General features: G+C 49.1%; 2 protein-coding genes across 2 annotated transcripts in view; one reads left to right on the forward strand and one right to left on the reverse strand.

The window, feature by feature from the left end:
• Positions 1-617: 617 nt before the first annotated feature.
• On the forward strand, positions 618-2619 carry LOC134018828 (rhodopsin-like). Its single transcript, XM_062459102.1, has 5 exons — positions 618-978; positions 1247-1415; positions 1634-1799; positions 1931-2170; positions 2272-2619. The coding sequence occupies exons 1-5, from the start codon at positions 618-620 to the stop codon at positions 2404-2406; spliced, it is 1071 nt and encodes a 356-aa protein (XP_062315086.1). The 3' UTR covers positions 2407-2619.
• Positions 2620-3297: 678 nt separating this feature from the next.
• plxnd1 (plexin D1) overlaps positions 3298-24719 on the reverse strand; it is a 46567-nt gene continuing 25145 nt past the window's right edge. The window contains 23 exon segments of the mRNA XM_062459103.1: positions 3298-4183; positions 5203-5277; positions 5408-5548; positions 7443-7590; positions 7750-7913; positions 8048-8152; positions 8775-8809; positions 9983-10046; positions 10891-10994; positions 11355-11511; positions 11891-12037; positions 12281-12479; positions 13037-13167; positions 14389-14493; positions 15536-15648; positions 17203-17310; positions 17730-17844; positions 19318-19467; positions 21443-21706; positions 21846-21930; positions 22284-22463; positions 22739-22878; positions 24532-24637. Coding sequence (XP_062315087.1) covers positions 4067-4183; positions 5203-5277; positions 5408-5548; positions 7443-7590; positions 7750-7913; positions 8048-8152; positions 8775-8809; positions 9983-10046; positions 10891-10994; positions 11355-11511; positions 11891-12037; positions 12281-12479; positions 13037-13167; positions 14389-14493; positions 15536-15648; positions 17203-17310; positions 17730-17844; positions 19318-19467; positions 21443-21706; positions 21846-21930; positions 22284-22463; positions 22739-22878; positions 24532-24637 — 2953 coding nt within the window. The 3' untranslated portion in view covers positions 3298-4066.

A 24719-nucleotide genomic window follows, 5' to 3' on the forward strand; every position in this document is an offset into this window, starting at 1 on the left:
AACTCCCATGAGGGAATAACATACACCTGGCCATAGAACAGCTGAGCAGCCAATTGTCCAATTACTTTTGGTCCCTTAAAAAGGGGGGGGGGCACATTTCAAATGTGTTGTAATTCCTACACCGTTCACCTGATTTGGATGTAAATACCCTGAAATTAAAGCTGAAAGTCTGCACTTAAAGCACATCTTGATTGTTTCATTTCAAATCCATTGTGGTGGTATACAGAGCCAAAATGATGAAAATTGTGTCAATGTCCAAATATTTATGGACCTAACTGTATACCAAGCTATAGGCCTTTCCTGGATTTCTAGTATTACTAGGTACTAAGAGAGAGAGAGAGTGGGTGAGTGACGTAAATCCACCCCTGCTGACACCTCGGCCCAAGCGCCTCCCTAATCCCAGTGGGTTGTTAAAAGGTGCTGCGCCCGCCTTGGGGGGCTGCAGAGCACGCTGTTTCTCACCAGCAGGATCTCTCTGTCCCTCCCTCCACTCATCCATTGATCCGTTCTTGCATCCAACCCTTCAGCAAGAAGGAACATCTCTCCTACCAGATCTCCATCCTCACTACAGACACACGGGGATAGACACACACACCCCCCCCCCCCCCACAGCAGCCATGAACGGCACTGAGGGCCCCAACTTCTACGTGCCCATGTCGAACAAAACGGGCGTGGTACGGAGCCCGTTCGAGGCCCCCCAGTACTATCTGGCTGCGCCCTGGAAGTACTCTATTGTGGCTGCCTACATGGTCTTCCTCATCCTCACCGCCTTCCCCATCAACTTCCTGACCCTGTACGTCACCATCGAGCACAAGAAACTGAGGACCTCCCTGAACTACATCCTGCTGAACCTGGCGGTGGCCGACCTCTTCATGGTTGTGGGTGGCTTCACGGTGACCCTCTACACGGCCCTGAATGGCTACTTCGTCCTGGGGGTTGTCGGATGCAACATTGAGGGATTCTTTGCCACCATGGGAGGTAAAGAGACGAGGACCTCAAGCTTTTACTGTGTTTAACTGTCACCATGCAGATTTAGGTCCTTCATAGTGTTTTTGTTTTGTTACAATGTAATGCTGTCACGTTAGCATTATGTGGTAGTGAATATATATTCACAATTCTTTTGAATTCATTCTTGTTAAAGTCAGTAAGGCTGTCTGATGCTTCAATTTAAATGTGTAGAAGCATTAGTCTTTTGAGTTGTGCAATGTGTGGGAGTGTCTCCATGCCTCTGTCCGCTGTCCCTCAGGGGAGATCGCTCTCTGGTCTCTGGTGGTCCTGGCCATCGAACGCTATGTTGTGGTCTGTAAACCAATGAGCAACTTCCGTTTTGGAGAGAAGCATGCTGTTGTGGGAGTGGCCTTCACCTGGATCATGGCACTCACCTGTGCTGTTCCTCCTCTTGTGGGCTGGTCCAGGTACACCTCGAAGCTCACTTACCAGGCTGTGAGATCACTGACAGAGGCTCATCACATTAAATCTGAATCTTAGGAAAGCAGCATTTCATTAGAATCAAATGGAGCCTTAGTGTCTAGTCTTAGTACTGATGCTTGGCTGGTGAACTAGATTCCTCCGAACCTTTCTCCTTAACGAGTGTGTGTCGGAGTGTGTGATGTGCCGAGCTGTGTGTGCGCAGGTACATTCCTGAGGGAATGCAGTGCTCCTGTGGGATTGACTACTACACCCCGAAGCCTGAGCTACACAACACGTCCTTCGTCATCTACATGTTCGTCCTGCACTTCTCCATCCCTCTGGTCATCATCTTCTTCTGCTATGGCCGCCTGCTCTGCACTGTTCGAGCGGTAGGGCTCCCCTCCTCCACTCCACACAGAGACACTGAATCACAGAAACAAGGGCTGTGCTGTATCATAAAGTGTGTACGTGTTTGTGTGTGTGTGTATGCGCGCGTGCGTGTTCGTCTGTGTGCCTCCAGGCCGCAGCCCAGCAGAAGGAGTCCGAGACGACTCAGAGGGCGGAGAAGGAGGTCACTCGCATGGTGATCGTCATGGTGATCTCCTACCTGGTGTGCTGGTTGCCCTACGCCACTGTGGCCTGGTACATCTTCGCCAATCAGGGAACTGAGTTTGGCCCCGTCTTCATGACAGCCCCGGCCTTCTTTGCTAAGAGCGCTGCCCTCTACAACCCGTGTATCTACATCCTGCTCAACAGACAGGTATCACACTGGTGGACAGTCTACAATATTGTTAATAGTGTGTGACTGTAAAGTGTGTGTGTGTCTGTAAAAGTAACCTCTGTTCTCTCTGTGCCCCACAGTTCAGGAACTGCATGTTGACCACGGTGTGCTGTGGGAAGAATCCCTTCGGGGAGGAAGAAGTCACCACAACATCATCTAAAACCCAGTCCTCCTCCATCTCCACTGCCTCCTCCAGCCAGGTGACTCCTGCTTGACCTACGACCACTGCCCCCTGACTCTCCACCTGACCCAGTGCACCTGGGAACCCACCGCCAAGCAGCAAAGCCGCCGATTGGCAAATTATCTCGACTTACCTCTTCAGTCAGTCAATTTTCAGTGCACAAATATAACTGCACGTGTGACCGACCACATACAGGCATATTAAGGCCTCTACGTGTACAGTATTATACTCCCCTAACCAAGGGAAAGTGTTTAGTTGGCCTCAGTAATTATAAGACTGAGTTCTTGGTGAGTTCATCCAACTGAACACGTTCCATGGGTTCACCTGCCCCAACTCATAGACACGTCAGATTATATCATTGACATTGACTCTTTTTACACGTAATTGTTTAGGATAATCCCCTTAATGTGCTTTAAAGGATCTACTTGTTAAATGAATACTTAGTCTAAATGAGTTTTAAATTTGTGTAGATTGCACCTCCCATTAAGCCTGTGTTGAAGCAGAGGTGGTTAGCTCAGGCATAGAGGGTACATGAGTGTTAACAGATGGACCTGCACAAAGCCTCTGCGGAGACAAGCTGCCTCTCCCATAGCAGAATTTGGTTGTGTGTGTGTGTGTAAGAGAGTGTGGGTGTGTGTGTGCCTGTATGCATGTAAAAGTACTCTGGAGATACTACAATGTTGATTGTGTGAAGGGTTAGGATGTTAGTAAATGTTTTATGTCCTGCAATAAAAATGATGCCGCAAATCAAGACTTTAATTCATTTATCTGAATTGATCTGCTTAAAGGTCCACAGTCTGGATAAGCTAATATGAGGTAGGGCTATGCAACCGATGCTATGCCAAATAAATATAGCATAACAGACCCTGGTTCTTCAAGTGTTAACTTGGTTATCTACGGGCTACAGGTATTGATTACCAACACATTGGTGCAGAACATTTTATTTTCACAAACCTGACACATTATTTGGCATCACAAATACAGTAATGTCAGAACATTCGCTATTGGATTAGGTGGTCTTAAATGTCCCACTTATTTTGTTTTCATACATATACAAATAAAAAAAGCTCTTCAAACATACAATGCAATTCTCCCCAGTCAACGATATCTTAGTCAAGAGTCCAGTCATTATCTAAATAAATTCTTTCAATCTAATGCTCTTCTCTCCTTAACCCATCGTCACCCTGGAAACCCCAATGGGACTTTGTAGTTCAAAGCAACATGGAGCCATTTGTCCACCGATCAGACCTGAGAACAGCACAGGCTGCATTGGAGGAGCGTGTCATTCTCATTCATAATCATACTGATGAATGGGCCATGGGAAACATTAGAACACATCTATAAATATTGCTATGGACATTATCATACAGTACAGTGCATCAATGGCTCGTTCCCAAATACGGGGCTCAGTGCATAAGATGGCTGCTAGGACTCCAGGTCCTCACGACAGTGATGTCATCAAGAAGCTGGCCCCTCTCCACTCTGACTCAGGACAAATCCTTCCTCAGGCAATATCTCATCCTACAGCATAGTGCTCCCACTCCAGGATGTCTGCCAGTGTTGAAGTTCTACCTGCCATCTCTCCCAGTCCAGGGTATAGTAAATAGACCTGGGGGTTTCCTGGCTTCTGAGGCCCAGACAGGGGGTGGCAGGAGGGATGGATGTGGAGGAGAGAGGGCCGTATGGAGGGAGACTCAAGCCTCACTGCTGCACTCGTAGATGTTGTCCTCCACCAGAGCTATGACCTGCTCAAACTTGTGGTGCAGCTGAGTGCGGCGGGCAGTTGGGTTCGACTCCAGCGCAATCACCACCTGGGAGAGAGGGAGCAGTGGATGATAACCTTTTAACGAGCACAAGTAGAAGAGAGAAAACAGTACGACGACTGTGAGGGAAAGAGACTGAAAGACACTTTCGGTGTCTCTCGTGCATTCACGCATTCCAAAGCGCATGAGAGGAAATGTACCACCTGCCTGGACATAGAAAGGACAAGCGAAAGAGTGAACCAGAGAACGAGCAGTTCTCTCCAGCCTTCATGCCTCAGCCACGATAAAGCCTTTCCCGTACGTGTGTTTACAAAACCCACATCTGTGGCTGTGTTTCATCCGCTCTCGCCAGTTGTCACTGGCTCAGTGGGCTTCACTGGCACGGTGAGTGCATGTGGGGTGCGTAGGGCTGAGGGAGATAATAGGCAATCAGGGGCCATTCACAGGGGACCATGTGAGTCTGGCTGGGCTGCCACAGGAGAATGACAGCGCACAGCGAATCCATAGTGTTGTGATGAGGGCCCTTGACTAAGCACACAGTAATCACTGTCTGAGCCCCTCCAGAGGCCAGGGAGCTGGAGGAGCCCTGGGGCAGGAAGCAGGGGGGAGCAGAGGCATGGAGCCAGGTCTGTCCTGGTTGGATGAGAGTTCTGTACGTTTCCTGTGTCATAAGAGGGACAGGGGCTGTAGATGAGGTGTCCTGTGGTGTTCACGGCATGTCCTCTACTGTTGCACCTGTTGGGTGTATGTTGGGAGGAGTACAGCAGGGAATGTTGACTCTAGGGTGCAGCCAGAGTGCGTGCATGCAATATATCTGGGTTCTGGTTGGTTGAGTGAAACGTTGTGAGCTTGTTGACAGGTCGGGAGATTCCCCAACACTGATAGGTCACACACGGATTCCCATCTCTCTCTTGCTCTCTCTCGCTCTCTCTCGCTCTCTCTCGCTCTCTTTCGCTCTCTCTCGCTCTCTCTCGCTCTCTAATTCCCATCTGAATCATACCCACAGCGGATGAGGCTGCAGATAAGGCCAGTTAAAACATGTATCTAACAGCTAAAGATTTGTTTACCTGGTGTCTGTATTTCTTGGCATATTTGTAGATCTCTGTCAAAGCCAAGTTGGTGTTGAAGTCGTTTCTGTATTTCTGGAAAATAAGAAAAAGAAATATTAGCCACACAGTTGATCAAGAACATCAGGAAATAACTGCAATTACAATCCTCCCGTTCATCAACTGGGGAGTTAATCTATTGAGAAGGCCTCCCTGTGTCTCTTACCCGTGACTCCTCGGCCAGGTGTGCATTCATCTCCTGCTCACTCAGTGGCGCCATCTCCTGTATCTGCCGGTAGTAGCACTGCACCCTCTTCTTGTACTCTGGGATCTCCTTGGCATACAGCAGCTTGTTGGTGGGAGAGTCCTAAAATCACATGCATAGGACAAACGTAGAAACCATGAACCTGTTTTGTGGTTTGAAAGTGACCAGGAAAGTCCAGTGTGGTTGGTCCTGGGGAGTTCATTGAGAAACTGTCTGCTCGACTGTGACTGTGATTGTGGTCATAATCTGCGATAAAACTGCTCTGTGGTCTAACTGTAGTCAGGGAGACTGTGGTATCTGTTGATGAGCTGATCAGAACCAGCCTGGACTGAGACAATGGAGGGAGGGAGCTCGGTTTCCTCTCCTCACACTGAGGAAGTCAGACAAAGCCCATCCAGATCTACAGCCAGCGAGCCAGCGAGCCATAGAGCCAGTCCAGACAAAACAATACTCCTACATACACGTCCCCCTTGACTCACCCAAGGGTCGTACAATGGGACTGAACACATTCCTCAAGGATTTTGAACAGTAGTGGGTGAGGTGTTTGTAGACACGTACTTAAGAGTATGGGGTGAAGTTGAATGTGGGTGTGTCCGTGTGTGAGAGAGGAAGAGAGGGGGGAAATAGGGAGGGATAGGGAAAGAGAAGATCCTACATCAGAATGTGTTTGTGCTGTGTGTGATGTGTGATATGTGGGTCTACATGCTTGGTGTGTGTGTGGGGGGAGGAGATGGGGAGAAGGGCTTGAAGACTACAGTCACTGTCGCTCCCCCTGATAGGGATCCCTCTCTTCCTGTCCACAAGGTCACTTCCTGTGGTTCCTCCATCTGCCTGGCGACCCCCTGTGACCCCGCGGCCCTCCGTCTGTCTGCAGCCCGGCTAGATAAGAAGGTTTCCGTGGAAACAGCCAGCGCTGAGTTTCCTACCTCTTTCTCACCCCTGCAGAGCTACAGCTAAGCCAGACCCCATACCCTCTCTGCCCTGACCTGGTCCCTTGTCCATTACACACACACACACACACAAACACACACACACGTGCATAGACTAGCATAGATGTGCATGCAAGCACACACAAACACATTAACTGAAGACAATAGAGGAGAATACAGCAAAGCTGTCTTAACCTCCAAGTTGACACCAGCCTTTTTCCCAAATAATAAGAGAAAAATAAAGAGGTTTAGCATCTGGATGTTTTAGTGTGTCTGTGTGTGTCTTATGTGTGTGTGTGTGTCTCGTGTATGTGTGTGTGTGTGTGTGTGTGTGTGTGTGTGCGTGAGTGTGTGTGTGTGCATGCACGTGAACATGAGGTGCACGTGTGTGTGTGTCTCTCTGGCAATGAGCAAGTGTATAAATCAAAATGATCCTCTCTGAAAGAAGAGCATTATTTGACGAGTGCTCAGCCATCTCCAGGGAGGACGTTGGTGAGAGAGACAGGAAGATGTGAATGTTCGGGGTCAGAGCTTCTCAGGGATGAGATGGATTTGTGGGGAGCGAGGACACTGACTCCGTCCCTCCCTCTCTCCCTCTCTCCCTCTCTCTCTCTCTCTCTCTCTCTCCCTCTTTCTCGCTCTCTCTCTCTCTCTCTCTCCCTCTTTCTCGCTCTCTCTCCCTCTGTCTCTCTCTCTCTCTCTCTCTCTCTCTCTCTCTCTCTCTCTCTCTCTCTCTCTCTCTCTCTCTCTCTCTCTCTCTCTCACACGCATACACAGCTCTTTGAAGGGTAGATTCCTGGTGCTCATGACCTTGGATCGGCAGACTGGGCTGAAATAACATAAGGAGAGGTAAGAGAGGTGGACTAGACTCTGGGCTGCCAGAGTGATGGTGGGGAGGGAGGGAGGGGGTGGGGGTCAGGGGGTGGATGGAGAATGCCTGTGGAGATGAAGGGTTCTTTCTGTGTGGCGGTTGTTAGTAATAACAGCATATGGGCTGTGTCTGTGTGTGCGTGCTGTGTATGAATATGTAAATGAGTATGTGATTAAGTGTGTGTGTGTGTGCTCACCTTGCCCAGCTGCAGGTCTGAAACAGAGCAGGCGTCTATGAAGGCCTGGGCGATGACAGACAGACAGGCGTCCATGTGGTCCGTCTTGTCGATGTCAAACACAAACTGGGGGTTCTTCAGGATGTTCACCCAGAAGCGCAGAGGTAAACTACACACAGGGGAACACAGTCTCCCTTCAGCACAGAATCCAGGCTAAAGGAAATTTGTGCTCATATAGCTGGGTTCAAATAGGATGGATCAGGTCTCTAGACATCACTACATTTGGCCCCAATCCAAGTCAAATCTAGAACTAGAAGTTGTTCAGTACCTGTTGGTCTTCCAGATGTGCAGGGTGTCAGGGTCTGTGATGCCCCTCTTGTCCGCCTGCTCCTCCAGGAAGTCAAAGAAATATTTGATGGCCAGTGGGGGGCGCTCGGGCGGGATGCTGAGGATGGCCTGGAACAGGTCGTCTAGGAACTTCTGCAGAGTCCCCTGAGGTGCCACAACACTGGGATTAACAAAGATCAACCACACTACCATGGTCAAGCATGGAGCTTCCAGAGATGGCGATGAGTGATGAGGAATATGATGATGATGGAGTGATGATGAGAGGAGAGTGTGTTTACCTTGGTGGAGAGCAGGCGGGTCAGGTAGATCTCTGGGAGGACCTTCTTACGGTGGCTCTGCCTGTGGGACTTCCTGTTCTCCATCGGCTCATCATTAGGCAGGACCTGGAGGTCAGGGGTCAGGTCAGGGACACACCTCAAACTAGCTAGCTGAAGGAAGTGAGGGTTCTCAGTGGCACATTCTCCATGTTCATAATGTGAACCCCTGTTTTATGACTCAGACATGACCCACAGGAACACTGGCCTCGTTTTGCCTTAAACAGCTCATTAGATTCAGGAAATGTTGCAAGCTGGGATATTCTGGGGGTGTTCTGTTCTTGCTAAACAAGTAAAGTAGCATGCGTCTGGCAAGCTCCTACTGGCCTCAGCTGCAACGTAAGAACATTGATGAGGAAATTCAGCATTCAATCGCCTCAGTCACAAACAGCCGCAAAAACGACTCAATTTACTACTCCCTTGGTAGAGTCCAGAAAACTCATCATGTTAAACCCTGAAGCCCAAATCTATGGCTGAGATTTTTTTGGTGTGGTTTAAGAGGTATTAGTGCTGTCACATTCTCTCTGCAGATCTCTCATTCCCCTCTGTTCACCCCCTTCCCTCTGTCATCAGTCCTGCTGAGTGCTGACTGGCCCTGGCAGGAAAACCCTGGGCTCTAACTCACTGGCTAGACACTCTCATAGGGGCGGCTGATTGGGTATGAGGATCCGTGTCGTGTCACAAGACTTACCAAATGTACATATTTCTCTGTGTCCAAGTCTTTGGCTGTGGAGAAAACACAGGATAGAACAATGAGCAAGATAGTTGTAGACTTGAGAGAGAGAATGAGAAGAGACAGGAGAGAGAGAGAGAGAGAGAGAGAGAGAGAGAGAGAGAGAGAGAGAGAGAGAGAGAGAGAGAGAGAGAGAGAGAGAGAGAGTGAGAGAGGGTCAGGGAGAGAGGGAGGGGAACAGATACAAAAAAAGAAGCTTAGAAAAGAAAAACTGAGATAGGGGGTATTTTTGAGCAAGTGATTAAGGTGGATGTTGGAAGACAGGGAGAGACTTAGACTAAAAGAAATAAACATGCATTTGAGAGAAACACAGTAGAGAAAGAGGGAGATTAAGGGAGACAGAGAAAGCCTGGCGCACAGAGACTGTGATTGGCCCTGGAGCCAGTATAATGAGTTGGTAATTCTTAGGCATCATTAGGAGAAAAGATCAATCTCTCTGGTTTATACTAAACTCTAAACACAGACACAAACACACACCCCATACACACATACACTTCCAACTTAACCTCAAGGTGACTACACTCTCATAACTCCAGGCTGGGTCTTGGCAGTCATGTTCTGGCCCAGGGCCCAGCCCAGACCCACCCAGAGAGTGGAGAGGTGTTTTACATTAGTAGAGGAGTACCAGAGGCCCTATAGACCAGCTCTCTGACAGACAAGCTCTCTGTGCTGTGCTACAGACAGCCCACGCCAGGCTGGGTCTGGCCCAGTATGAATGGGAGGTGAGGCTCTGACAGACTGTCTACGACACCCAAGCCCTGGTCGGGATGAGAGACACGTGGACCTATGTGTTTATATCTAATGAGAGGATCATCTGGGACATGGAAGCCCCTGTCTCGTAACCAAGTTATGTTGTGGCTGTTTAGACCATCATTACATTGATATGCTGACTAATCTGGAGAAATGTGTTTAGCATGGAAGGATCGGACTCCTGCTACAGCAGGAGCGTTTAGATGCTGATCGATGAAGAGACAGTGTGTTAATGTGTCCACTGTGTTGCAGACTGTACAAGTGTGGCTGTGCATGTGTTTGTCATTTAAAAAAAATGTATATATGAGTGTATCATGTTCTCATGATTGAGTGTGTGTGGTTTCCAATGATGAAGCGAGTGTGCATGTTGTTCTAATGTGTGACAAGGTGACAGGCTGTGTGTGATGATGACGTACCTCTCCCCAGAGTGTTGTCTCTCTTGTCCTTCATGCTCATGGCCAGCGACGCCCCCTCAGGGATCTGGGAGAGGGGTCAAAGGGGACAAGGTCAGGGGTTAGCAAGGGGGCACGAGAACAGGATCATTAAGGACTGCCTGAGGCATAGTGTGTGTGAGTGTATGTATGTGTGTGTGTGTGTGTGTGTTTCTGTGAAGTGGCAGGGGGCTGCAGGGGGCTGGCTGGGCTCATTAAAGTCAACACACAGTGAAATGGTTTGAACAGCCTTGCCAGTGAACCACAACTGTTAGTACATGCTGTGGCTCACTGCTTTCACAGCTCTACCCCTCGGCTCAGAGAAAACTAAACAGAACACTTAAGAGCACAGGTAACAGGGCAAGGGTCAAGGGTCACCGGCCGTCTGTTTACACACACACAAACTAACAGTGACACACTGAAATACACAGACAGGCTACCCACAAACGGCGAGACATCTATTCTCTAAATGCCCAGAGCAACAAATTAGTTACGGACTGTGAGTCAACCCAACATAAACAGCACGACCTCAACAGCGTTCAGCAGAATACTGTAAACACACGACACATACGCACACAAAAGATATGAACTTGTTCACACAGCGCACACAATGAAACCGTCCACTCAGAAACACACGTGTGTTTCGAAACAGAAAGAGAGAGAGGCTCCGCTTGGACAGGAGTGGCAGCATTCACAGCCTGCTCTCACCCTCACTGCTCTGGACACCATACTCCTGCGGTGGGCCTCACAATGGCAGGGACACGTAGGAACCTCGGGGGAACAGTCACCACAGGGGTGACACACGCAGGCGCGCTCCACACACACGCGCACTCCCTACACACACACACACACACACACACACACGCGCGCACGCGTACAGACTCCACACACACCTGATAGTGGCAGACTGTGTTGAGCTTTTTCCTGCCATCTTCCATCACGGAGGAGTTGTCGAGGTCCTGCAGGATTCTGCTGTTACAGCCAGAGGCAAACAACTCTACAGCAGAGAAGGACGGGAGGAGGAGAGAGAGAGTTGGAGAGGATGTTATAAACGATCGCAGTGTATATTACAAAGAAGGAGAGAAAGAGAGTGCTCTCCAGCTCTGCCTCCTGGTGATGGTGACCTGTGAGAACTCGTGGAAACATTGATAAAAGGTCCCTGCAGGCCACACAGCCCAGGGAGCCAATAACACCTCATGGATATTACAGCAGCCTCGACACACTCACTCATATTAAAGCTGCAGGTTAGCACAGCCAGCCATGCAGGAAGAACCACGCAGAGAAGAGGACTGGGGAAGTACAGCAGGTCTACACTGAACAAAGAAGGAATGAACAAAGAGTGGCCTGTTTGTCTTACCCAGGTCTACATCCTCAGCCCGGGGCCACTGGGAGAAGGGCAGGTTTTTGTAGAAGGCTTCTAGGATCTTCTCCTTCACCTGGCAGATGGTGTCTGTGTTCATGACGCGGACACACATGGAGTCCATGCCACAGCCTTGGAACGACACGTTGATGTTCTGCAGTCACAGACACATTTACATTTAGTCAATTAGCAGACGCTCTTATCCAGAGCGACTTACAGTAAGTACAGGGAAATTCCCCCGAGGCAAGTAGGGTGAAGTGCCTTGCCCAAGGACACCAAGTCATTTTCGCACGGCCGGGAATCGAACCGGCAACCTTCTGATTACTAGCCCGATTCCCTAACCGCTCTGCCACCTGACTCCCTGACACGCAGCGAGAAGGAGTTAGAGTGGGAGGGAAATCCCATCTAACTGACTGATTTCACTCTTTTTGGATGACAGTTTATAACACAGAACTGGGACATTGACAAGGCTTACACGAAAGCTTCTCTCAGCCAATCAGAGGTGAGTAAACAGCGTGACGGCTGTGTCTTACCTGAGGCTTGGCCTCTATGTTCTCCCGGAGCAGCCACTCCTCGTTGAGGGTGTAGCGGGCCTTCCCTGTGATGGCGTCGATGGAGCCCTTGTTGATCTGCTGCCTGATGGCACACAGCAGCAGGAAGAAGGGCTCGCCCACAGTCTCCTGCTCACCACCACACAGCACAGGGTTGGGAAGAAACAACACCCTGTCAGACAACCACCATCAGTCCACCACCGGGTCGCTCTTGAACACTCTATCCCACTTTTGCTAATCTTCCTAATGCCATTTAAACCCATTTGTTCCACTTTTTTGATAACGACTTAGCTCTTTCTCTTCATGTGGAAATCCCCTCCCCCCCCCCCGCCTGGTTCACGGCTTCCCTCCCTCCTTCCCAGCCCCTCTTACCTTGAGGTAGCTGTACATGCAGATGGACATCCAGTTGGTGAGCATCTTCTCCACCACCGACTCTGTGCGACGCAGCATCAGTTTGGGGTTCTTGGAGGCAGAAGCATCGATCAGGTCCACCAGCAGGTCTTTCATGATGCTGGTGTAGTACTCCAGCTTGCCATGGAGGGCGATGGTGAGCAGAGAGGCCAGGCTACACCTGGGGTGCAGGAGGGCACACAGACAGAGTAGAGGCTGAGCACAGAGCTAACACACTGACACACAGCCAGGGTCAGGGAGAGCTGGATCAGGGTAGTGGTCTGTCTGTCCTTGGGGTTCCCAGGTAGAATAGCAGCGGAGGTGGGGAAGGGATTTCCTTAACAAAGCCTCTTTCATCCAGGAGTCTGAGTGCTGAGGCTGGCTGGGGAGAGGGATGTGGTGTAGCCTCTGGAATCTGCCAGCTCTGGTTCCGACCCTGTCATGCTGAGGGGCCAGTGAAGGGGACCCAGGTGCTGCAAGAATGGGGCTTTCCCCTGTTTCCTCCTGTAATCTACACTTTGAACTGCAGACAAGGGCCCATATGGGAACATTTAAAAAGAATAATTGATGAAATTTGCTTTTGAACAACCCAACGCTTGTGATGTTTATGAGCTGACTGTCTTTCATGTTCTCAACCCGAGCAGTTTGGGATGTTTCATGTGGATCTGTCATGAAACCAACTGTCGACAACAACTATTCATGTGATAGGATGGGGAGAGTGTGTGTCGTCTCGGTTACCTGTCACGCACAGCAAAGTCCTTCTGCTGCTCCAACGCGTGCACAAACGTGACTAGAAAGTGTTTGTTGTTGAGAAGAGTGGAGAAGAGAGTGATGCCCTCCTCCATATTAGGCCGGCCTGTGTTTGAAGGCTGAGGGGACGGAGACAGATAGCGAGAGAGAGCGGTAGAAAGAGGAAAAGGATTAGAGGCAGGGGAGGGAGGGGAGGGAGGGAGGGAGGGGAGGGAGGGAGGGAGGGAGGGGAGGGAGGGAGGGAGGGAGGGAGGGAGGGAGGGAGGGGAGGGAGGGAGGCAGGGAGGGAGGGAGGGAGGGAGGAGAGACGTGAGAGTTATGCATCCATCAGAGGTCAATTGAATCAAATTACAGCCTGCTCACCCAGTCTCCTCCCTAACCTTAATCTACCTCCTGACAGAGGCGTGACCGTGCAGTGACCACCATAGCTCATCATCACGCCTCCTCTCGACCTCTCCACCTGCACCTCTCTTCCTGCCTGCCTGCTGGGGACACTGGGTGGAGCCTGCAGGAAGCCTGGCTAATGACTAGCCTATCTGAGGCGGCATGGAAGCAGTTGTGTGATGAAGTCTTCCCTCTGGGCCGCTAGCATATGGTCTGGTATCCACAGTGACAGAAACAGGGCGGGGGTGTCCATTAAGATAAATGCCTGCCTGTGAGATTTATACACTGTGACCTGGAAAACACTTCCCAGTAAGACGGTGAGGACCTGAAGCACTTCATCACTGTTAGACTGGCTCCCCTGGCTGCCAACCCAAAACCAGCACATCTCTCTCATTACTGCTCTCTCTCTTTCTATCCCACTCTTTCTCAATGCTGCTCTCTCTTCATCTAGTCCTGCTCTCTCTCCTTTTCTCTCTCTCTCTATCCCTCTCTCTCTTTCATTACTTCTCTCTCTCAAACATACACACACATACACACACACACCCAGATGATGCTCCACATGGTTATAGAGGAATGCACGCATTTCCATCGTCATGGAGACTCTTGGGAATTGTGTCATCAAGCTGCCTGTTAAGCTTAGGAAGTGTCTGATGTGCTAACTCTCCAAACCACACCAAGCTACTGAATGGTAGTGACTGAATCACAGATTAGCATGCATGAGCAATTCATACTGTACACATTCACACAGACACCCATACATCCACACAGTCACACAGTCACACAAACAGTCACACACACACACACAGATTTTTCTGTAGTTAAGCCTAATCAAGAACCCCACAGTTAGGAATTAAGAAGATTCACGTTGACCCAGTTTAGAGGCAGAGGAGTGAAACAGGGCTACCATCAAGGTAGTCAAGACAGTACGGTAAAGCTGAGCAGCCGTAACCCTTCACCTGCCAGTCCTGAAGAAGGGGGTGTGTCTCAGGGAGCGCTCGGGGGCCGAGGGCGTCAGTCTCATAGACGGGCTGGACCAGACTCTTCTCATAGTCCGAACACATCTGTAACACACACACACACGGTATCATAAACACTTATGTCTGTTCTGAAGACAGAAGTAGATAGTCAGACCCTGGGGGAGGTTTGGACTAGACTTGGCTCTGAGAGTCTTGGCATCAGATTTGTAGAGTCGGACTAAATGTGTGAACTGCACATAGAGACCCTGAAAATCCCTGCCTGACCTTGAAGAGGAGACATGCCACCCTGACATGTAATATCAGCACCGTTAGACTGTCTGGAGAGAGGGGCTGACATACAGCAACAAGGACCAACTTTCAACTACAAGTTTTACATTTTGGACTGTAGAAGAGAGGCCCAAGGCTTACATTCATGTGTTTTCAACATGTGTGTGTGTGTGTACATCTATAGATAACTGGTAAATGAGGCTAAAGTTTTCCAGTGTCAAGCGTGCAGAGATTTGCGGTCTCAATGGAGCAGTATGGAGACAGCACTGAGCGAACAACACAGGTATTTATGTTTCATCAGAGTAGCTTTTCAACAGCCTCCCTCTCTCATTTCCTTCAAAACCAAAAACACTCAAACAAACTGACCTACTTCTCTTTGTGCAAGAGTGTTTGTGTATGTGTGTGTGTGTGTACGATGAAACAATTGTGCTCGGAGCGTATGAAGAACTGTTTGTATTATTTGGAAAAATAAGAAATATTTCCTGGTGTGAGTGTCCAGGATTGTTCTATCTCATTGAGGCTCCATGCCTGTGGTCTCAACACAGCACCAGAACTGTGTCTGTGTCAGAGAAACTACATATAGACATTCTGGCACTGCAAGTATCCTGGATGGCCTGAAAAAAATGCTTATACCTAGAAAGAATAATGCATATGCCCTCCTCCTTTAGCTTGACTAATTTATAGCTACGTTTTTTTCATCCTCAGTTTTCTGTTTGTGAAAATGTCATGACGGTAGAATGCAAACGCTGCAAAGCTAACTTTATCCAGCGCATTCCCTGTGACAGTGTATGATGGGCCTTGCCAACATGAAAAAGGAGGTCTCTCTCATAATTAGGGAGATAAAAAGCGCCTTTCTTACCTTGGGGAAGAAGGTCCGCGTGACAAACTGCTTGTACTCCAGGAAGGGGATGCCCTGGCTGCTGTTCAGCTCCTTGGTCAGGTCTGTCATGTCCGTCTGCAGCTCCGCAAAGCCTGCAGGAGACACCAGGGTTAGGGTCAGGAGACACCAGGGTTAGGGTCAGGAGACACCAGTGTTAGGGTCAGGGGACACCAGGGTTATAGGGTCAGGGGACACCAGGGTTATAGGGTCAGGGGACACCAGTGTTAGGGTCAGGGGACACCAGGGTTATAGGGTCAGGAGACAACAGGGTTAGGGTCAGGAGATACCAGGGTTAGGGTCAGGAGACACCAGGGTCAGGGGACAACATGTCAACAATAACTTTAACAAGTTTTGGCGAATGACCAGATTTACCCGCAATTCTATTTCTGTTTATTTGATAAGGTGAGTATAACTTTAACTTTTTTTTTTCTCCACACATTCTTCTAGACTTTAGTGGGTATCCAACCTCCTCTTTGAAAACCTAGATATGGTCATACATGTTTTAGGAAAGACTATCTCCAGAGTATCCCTTTTCCTAGAACATTCCAACTGATCATGCTCCAGACCAGAGCTGCACAGCCTGCAGGACCATATTTACCAAACACAATCAGAGATGCCAAATCCAATCTGAGGCTCTCCCATCTAAACTGTGTGTGTTTGCAGGATCAGGTTCAGCCAGTGTTGGAGCCACAGGACCAGCCTCAGCACGTGTAAACAAGGGAAATGGGATCTTCATGGTGGGTGAGGAACAGGCTGCAGCTGGATGTGTGTAAGGTTTAGCTTGTGGTGCTGGATTAGCAACTCCTGCTAGGAGACATGGGAGACGTCTTCTCCTAAATCTGCTGTTTCCTCTGGATATCTTTTAACCACTAATCACTGTGGTAGTGTGTGTGTGAGTGCGTATGTGTCAAGACAAATGGCATAATTCCACCCACACAATTGTAAATAACTCTTTGACAAATACACCCAAGGTCAGGGGATACCTAATAAATGACTCACAAAATCGTCCAGAGACTAAATCCCTCAATCCCTATTAATCCCAAACCTCCTCCACCCATGTATCCACCATGCCACTAAATGTCTCTATCCCATCCTCTCTTACTTACGCCTCCCTCACTCCCTCATACCCTACCCCAAAAAACCTATCTCCTGACACTCACCCACATCTCTCCACATGATGAACAGTACCCCCCCTCCTCCCTCCTCCTACACATCTATCTCCACAGACACACGGCCCTGACTCCTGCCCTTTTCCTTCCCACAATATTCATCCCTCACTCTCTATCTCTCACTCCTATAAATCTGGCTGCCCAGTCATGCTGTGGCCTTCAGACACTCACTACACAAACAAACACACACGAACACACACGCACGCCTCTTGTCCCTATAGCCTGGACACAGCAGAAGCAGTGTGACCACAGAGTGTGTGACTGCATGGTAATGCTCACAACTCAGCCTGTGTTTTCTGAGTCACACTTACTAAGCATAAATCTTTCAAAGCTGACTCGCCGTCTACTCCAAACACACACGCACACACAGACGCCTAAGACAGGCCTTTTACAGGAGTAGGGGAAACAGGAGTTTCCCCGCATGTCCATGTTTCTCAACATTAGTAATAGAGAGAGAGAGAGAGTGTGTTGCTGCACCTTTGCGGATCTCCTCTCTGATCTGAGACTCCATCTCCTCCATCTGCAGCAGGGTTTTCTGCCAGTAGCGCTCAGCCCTGCGGCTCTTGGTACAATACACCACCAGAGCTAATAGGACACAGAGAAAGAGAAACATCATTAAACCGGCCTTTGATGCCATACTCTGTAATAAATCAGGACACACTCCATTCATTGCTCTTTATACAGACACCGCTTCACGAGAGCAACAAAAACACACACTTGTCTAAGATACACATAGACTTATCAAAAGCACTGGGCTGTACAAAGTAACACACCCCACACACATCGTCTCACACACACACACGCACGCACACACACACACACAGAAACATACATACAGACACAGACAGACTCAGAACAGAGGGTCTTTGTGCTGTGTTAGGGAGGGATGAAGCAGACAGGGGGGCCCTGACCCCAGAACTCCTTTTATCTCTATCACATCTGGAGCATCCGTCGCTACGACATCCAGACATCCATCACCCCCGGCATCGTCTCCAAATACTTACCCACAGTGCACAGCAGCAGCAGCACACAACACACAACGATGGAGATCGTGATGGCCAGCTCACTGCCACCCAGCTGCACCTTGGCTATGATGCGACGGAAATTCCCCACCTGTACCTGGAGAGAGACAGAAAGAGAGAGACAAAGAGGGAGAGAATAGAGAGAGGAGAGAGAGATGTGGGGAAGGGTGAGGGGAAAGGAAGAGAAAACTAATTCAACGTCCAAATGTAAACACACACACATACACACAAACTGACAGGTCACCATGTACAGTCTGACTAAAACCTAGGCTTTCACATCTATTTTTGATCCTCCTAAATGATAGCTTGGGTTCTATCATATCCTACTTCTCAGTGTCGTGGTATTCTCTCAGGGCAGGGGACTGAGTGTCCTAAGAGTGTTCTCAGAGTGTTCTCTGAGCGTTCTGTGAGGGTGTTCTCTGAGTGTTCTGTGAGTGCTCTCTCTCTCTCACTACGGTCCCTGTCTGGTCTTGAGGTTTATTTGTCCAGACCAGTCAAATACAGCCCCCTCCCAGAGGGCAGCAGGGCTGCTGAAATGGAGGGGAAAACGCCATTGTTCCATGTTCCTGTTTCGGTTGGGGTACGAATACACACACTCCTCCCCCTCAGTGAGCGAGCTCCCAGCCAAGGGAAATAGAGAGAAGTAAAAATAGATGTGCCACTGCATGTGGAAGAAATCCAAAAGGTTGTTGTTGATGCCCACAAGGCATCCAATCTGCATACCTTTTATACAGACTTCATAGTCCTGACAGAAAAGCATACTCACTCTTCCAAACACACTCACACACTTACACACACATAAATACAAACAATCACACTTCTTTTCCCATGCACACGCAGGGGGCTGTGAAGACAGCCCACCCGTTAGAGTTTTGACATTTTGTTTGACCCTGCTCCCGCCTCCATGTCTCTGCTAATTGCCTTTGTTTACATGCAGACATCCTGAGAGAGAGCGTGTTCCCTCGGCCTCCCTGTCTGCCTGACACGACAGAGTCCTCACGCCTCACTGATTCTGTCAGAGCGACTCCCAGACAAACATGTCGACGGACAGGCTCAAGTTCTATATAGATGAATGCTTTGGTGTAACATAGCCTATCTAAACAGTCCAGACCGGACAAAGGATGGAGATCGGGGGAGGAGAGAGAGGAGGGTGGGGGGTTAATCAGGGACTGGCACGGTTCTGATTAAGGCCCTTTCATTTAGATATTATGAGGCTTCAGAGACACAACACGAGGAGAAAATAGCATTCACACAAAGGCTCCAAGTTCCTGTGCTACAAGAATGTGTGTGTGTGTATGTGTTCAAGGAAAGGGGGGAGTGCGTGTGTGTTTGCATTTGTAAGTGATTTCAAAAGACAGATAGATAAGAGATGAACAGATAGGAGCTGAAACAGTAAAACTCTGTGTGGTTTACTGTTTCATCCTGTGGCCCTCCTGCAGTTTGCTGAGTCATGTTGGCCCAAACACACAGATACACACTGATCACAGACAGATGAGTGCAACAGGTTCTAGAATATCCAGGGAATATAGAATATACTGTAGTTGCATTTTGTGAGGAAAAGTGAACTTACTGTCACTGGTAGGTCTGTCTCGCTGGAACTCATTGAACCGTTGATGGTGCAGTGGAACAGCTGGTCATTGTGGAAGCTGATGTCACAGGGATAGCAGCCAATCATCACAGAGTATTCTTCCGGGGCCAGTTCCAGATCGCTTGGCCCTTTCTGTGCCAGAACCAAACAAAGACAAGTGTCTGTCAGTCAGTGTGTGAAGAGACATCAAGGCCTGACTGGAATAAGCTTAGCTTCCACACAGACACACACACGCACACATTCAGCAGTCTCAGCTCATGCTGGCCTGTCACTCAGCTGTCAAGCACTGAGGAGCCCAATTCTAAACTCATTCAGTTTCATAACATCCCTCACACACTTGGAGAGGGTTCTGCTTAAAGCACCAAACACTGACGCTGCCTCTCCAGCACGGAGAGAGAGAGAACCTTCTACAAATGAATCTTGACAGTCTCCACTAACTCGCTACATCATAACATGCCTGGAACCTTGGAGGAGCCTGGTGCTGCATGGAGATTCCTCTGGAAGCTTAACATGAGCAGCCAGGACCCGACTGAGCTCAGGGGTCAGGTGTGTAGGGGTCAGGTAGGGGTCAGGTAGGGGTCAGGTAGGGGTCAGGTGTGTAGGGGTCAGGTGTGTAGGGGTCAGGTGTGTAAGGGTCAGGTGTGTAAGGGTCAGGTGTGTAAGGGTCAGGTGTGTAGGGGTCAGGTGTGTAGGGGTCAGGTGTGTAAGGGTCAGGTGTGTAGGGGTCAGGTGTGTAGGGGTCAGGTGTGTAAGGGTCAGGTGTGTAGGGGTCAGGTGTGTAAGGGTCAGGTGTGTAGGGGTCAGGTGTGTAGGGGTCAGGTGTGTAAGGGTCAGGTTTGTAAGGGTGGGAGAAAGGCTTGACCTCCTGCTTCAATGGAGGATATCCATTCAACTGGCCCCGGAGACTGAGATAGGTCTGAATGATTGGAGAAAACACAAGTCTTGGTGACCGGCAGGTGTGTGTGTGTGTTAGTGTGTGCGTGTGCTGTCTGGAGTGGCATCTGCGTGAGGAGCAGAGTGCGTGTGTTAAGTGTGTGTTTATCCCCACAGTGCTTCCTCTCAGTGATTAGACCCTCAAGACTCTGTCCTGTCCCCACTGCAGGATGTAACCCCCTGGGTCTCTGTCAACAAACGCTTCCTTACACACACACACACAGACACATGTACGCACACACACACACACACACACACACACACACACACACACACGCACCCCAACCTACAACACACACACCAACATACACACAAACTCAGAAACATACCAACATAGATACAAACAACACACTATTGAACACGAGTTGCAGAAGCAACATGCCAACATTGGCTGTACATAAGCAGACTCTCACACACACATGGAAGCACACCTTCACGCACAGAACAATGACATGCAAAGGGCCAAAACAGGATAGAGGCAAACCAAACCCACCCACATTCCAACTGTCTTAATATAGGATCTGATTACATAACAAACCCTATCAAACGAACTCCATCAAACACCCGAGTACACATGCAACACTGGCACACACTCCACCCAATGCTCTTCCAGCCAGGTCCAGCCCTGGTGGAATCCACCTTCGTAAAAAAAACAGGAAACAACATCGATATAGCCCATGCAGACATAGCTGAGGCTGCAGTTCCTGTAGGGGCCCCATCCTGACAAACACAAATGCGCACACACACACACACACACACACATAACACACATACATGTAAACACACACACACACACACATAATTAGTAATTGTGCAAGTCTCTACAACTTCCCTGTCTGTGTCTCTCTCCTACGCGTTTGCCAGCATCAGTGGAAAGCAGTGGTGTTTATGAACGCTAACATCATATAGTTATCAGCAGCCTTTCAAATAAAGAGAAATCTTCCGTACCACATAGTCAGGACCTCACACTAAGACTGAGTCTGACAGGCTTGCCATACAAAAGGCTTTGATGTCTTTTACTTGTCAAGTCTTTATGTGAATATGAATTCACGGCCATTCAGCCATGTCTTCTATTCCCAGAGAGCTGTTAGGTGAACAGCAGTGGCCCTCTCTGACTTAGATCTGACAACCTCCCACATCTCCACTCCCATTGGAGCAGTGGGCTGTCACTCACATTGATGATGAGTGTGAGTGGCTCCCCGGGGTGGTGTTTGATCAGCTTCTCTTTTGTGGCTGTGAAGAACTGAGGGTCCTCCACGTACTCCAACAGGAAGTGCCCTCCGTGAGGCTCCTCCTCTTCCTCCCCTTCATCATAGGAGGCAGGGCTATCTCCTGTGTAAAGGACTCTGTTCAGGAAGAACTTCAGTGTGGCCATCTGGGATTGGCTGGAGGCTGGGGTGGAGCATGTGATCATGGAAGGAGACCGCACCTTACAGGCCTGGAGATGGAGGGGGCGGGAATAGAAAATACCTATCAGAAAGACTGAGATCTTCTGTAAAATTCTGAAATGATTATAGCCATTTAGAAACTTTCCAACCAGACATGTTCCCTGAGTCTCCAATTCAGCTGATACTCACCGCCTGGCCAACATCCAGCACCTCCAGTGTTACACTTTGCACCAGATCAAAGCCCTTCCCCGTCACAGTGATGGTTCGACCCCCGCTGCAACACATGACAAACACGCGCTTAAGATTCAGCTTCAACAAAGATTAACATACTATGTGGTCTATTAATAGATGTAGTAAACACATCGACCACACACATACACACACACACACACTCACACTCAGTTCATCTTAGTCAGAAACAACCCATGTGTCTGTCAACACGGTCCCCCAGGGGTGAGTGTCAGTAGAAACACACCCGGCCTGGAGAAGAGCCAGCACATCAGGGACACACTCCTGCTGCATCGTCCCCTGGAGGAGGACTGCAGAGGCTTCCAGCTGCATCTCAAGTATGTGTGTTTGCATGTGTGTGGATATACATGCATGTGTGTGTGTGTGTGTGTGATGTACCTGAGGTAGCTCTTGTTGGGCTTGACGAAGCTGATGCTGGGGTTCTTCTCATAGGTGTACATGGTGCTGAGGGCAGGGTTCTGACAGGGAATGTCCTCAAACTCCACACACACCGTCACCGCCTCGGTGTGTGTGTGCACGGCCGCAGGCATGGTGCACTCAATGGTGTCTGCTGTTTGGCTGGAATGCATGCATGGACAAGAACCAAGACAGCTACATGAATACACCAAGACAACCCACCATATATTTTGCCAGTTAGCGGTTCCAAACAGGAACCGCTGACATAAACACTGAACAATAAACAGAAACTTTTGGGAAAATAAAAGCACTACCTCACACAAGAACCATTCTAACAACAACACTGCATTGTCTCCAGTCATAAAAACCACACAGTAGCTGTAGAAGTGCACACAGAACCGATGGTTTAAGCCAGACTAGTCCACAGGAACACTTACGTGAGAATGGAACACTGTTGGGTACCGTTAACCCTGATGTGAACCTGGGAGCCAGTGTCCAGGTGCTCCCCCATGATAGTCACCCTGGTTCCCCCGGCACGAGAGCCCTTCCTGGGCTCCATGGACAGCAGCTTGGGCACCTGGGGGTGAAGGGGGGAGGAGGAGGAGAGAAGGATGATGACCCTTGTCTAAAGCATCATATCTACATACAAAAGTTACTTCTGCAGTCAAAGTTTGTGAGTTCAGGACGGCAAAAAAGTACTCAGGCATTAAACTGACAAGTTATCTAAGTTGTGCTTACATATCCGAGCCCAAAGCCCTTGTAGTCTAATCTCAGGCTGAGACAGCTGCTGATGGTAACAGTACTGTGAGCTTTAACAGCCTCCAGTGACAGCAGAGCACAGCACTGGATACAACCACTCTGAGGCCTGCAGAACTTTCTCCTCCACACAGGACAGATCCCTGGGGCTGAGAATGATACCTCTCTCTCTCTCTTTCAATGTCTCTCTCTCTCTCTCTCTCTCTCTCTCTCTCTCTCTCTCTCTCTCTCTCTCTCTCTCTCTCTCTCTCTCTCTCTCTCTCTCTCTCTCAATGTCTCTCTGTCTTTCAATCTCTCTCTCTTTTTCCATTTATCTCTCTTGATCTCTCTTTTTAACTCTCTCTCCCTCTCCCTGTCTCCCTCTCTTTCTCACACACTCATACACACACACACCGGGCAAGTCCCAAAAACTAAAATGTATCTCCCAAGCAAGCTCCACAGCATCAGCATTCTGGAGACTTCCAAAGCCTTTCTCCCCTCCGTGAACCTTGCCTCCAGGGAAGCCTCTCATTCTCGCTGACAGGATTCACTTCCTCTCTGTGAATGTACAGAGGGGGTGTCCATTGTCTATATGTCAGTGTGTATGTGTGTGTGTGTGTGAGTGTCTGAGTGGGTGTAAGGAGGCAGATGTTTCCGGCCCAAGGTTCGAGGAAGGAGGTGAAGAGCAGGCGCATATCCTGTCTCCGTGTGGATCCAAAATGTTTTCCCTTTCTCTCTGCTCCTCTCACCCTTCTCCTCTCTCTAAATTCCCCCTCTCCTCTCTGCTGTGATAGATTGTATGAGTGGAGTGGGGAGAGGGCAGAGAAAGAGAGGAGATATTTCTCCCTCCTTTTCTCACAGCCTGTAGTCTCACACAGAGCAGCTGAGGGAGTGGGCTGGGCCCAAGAGGGGCTCCCACAACTCTGAGACATGTTTGTTGTTTTGCATTTTCAATATCCTCGTGACTCAAGAAGCATTACAAGGTTGTTTGGGTTTCTCAGTGTGATGGCTCTATGGAAAAATCTTTCTTAAGAGCTTCTGAAATGAACTAATGTTACAGTTGGATGAAAAAGAAACTCTTCTTTCAGTAAACAAAAAGAAACAGAGGGCTTAGACCGATATTCAACTGACCGCATACCCCTAATCCAATGGGAGACTGTGTTGGTTTGAGTCAATTAGCAGGAGAAGCCAGCCTCATGAATTCTGAGAGGGGGACATTTCTATAGCCGCCATATTTGTTTTTTCTGGCACTGGCTTCAGAATGACAACAGTGCTGAGTTGCAGTTGTGATGAACGTTTGAAGATTCCCACACACTCACATTCCTGAATATCATAAGAGACGCATCTGTTAACGTTCAACAGACACATTGGGAACACTTTCCCACTATTTGTATGGAACAAGGAGTGTGTGTGTGTCGGGAGGGGGGGAATTGAGGGGGAGAGGGGGTCGGGGGGTTGAGGGAGAAAAGTTGGACGGTGGAAGGAACACACTCACCAAGTATGAGAACAGCTCTTTGGACTCTCCTTTCGCGCTCTGTCTCACAGTAACTCTGACCTTATCATTCATCTCATACGAGGACGTCCTGGTCATACACACCAGCCTGGGGAAGAAACACGAGAGTGGACGTCCACAATCTGCATCTCCAGACAGATGAAAACACACCAACACACCACATCCAAACC

This window comes from Osmerus eperlanus, chromosome 4 (genome assembly GCF_963692335.1).
Source record: "Osmerus eperlanus chromosome 4, fOsmEpe2.1, whole genome shotgun sequence".
In the NCBI taxonomy this organism is placed as follows: Eukaryota; Metazoa; Chordata; class Actinopteri; order Osmeriformes; family Osmeridae; genus Osmerus; species Osmerus eperlanus.

Coding starts and splice junctions, on each gene's coding strand:
- LOC134018828 (XM_062459102.1), top strand. CDS start 618: ATGAACGGCACTGAGGGCCCCAACTTCTACGTGCCCATGTCGAACAAA. Junction 1,416..1,633: donor CCTCTTGTGGGCTGGTCCAG/GTACACCTCGAA, acceptor GTGTGTGCGCAG/GTACATTCCTGAGGGAATGC. Junction 2,171..2,271: donor ACATCCTGCTCAACAGACAG/GTATCACACTGG, acceptor TGTGCCCCACAG/TTCAGGAACTGCATGTTGAC.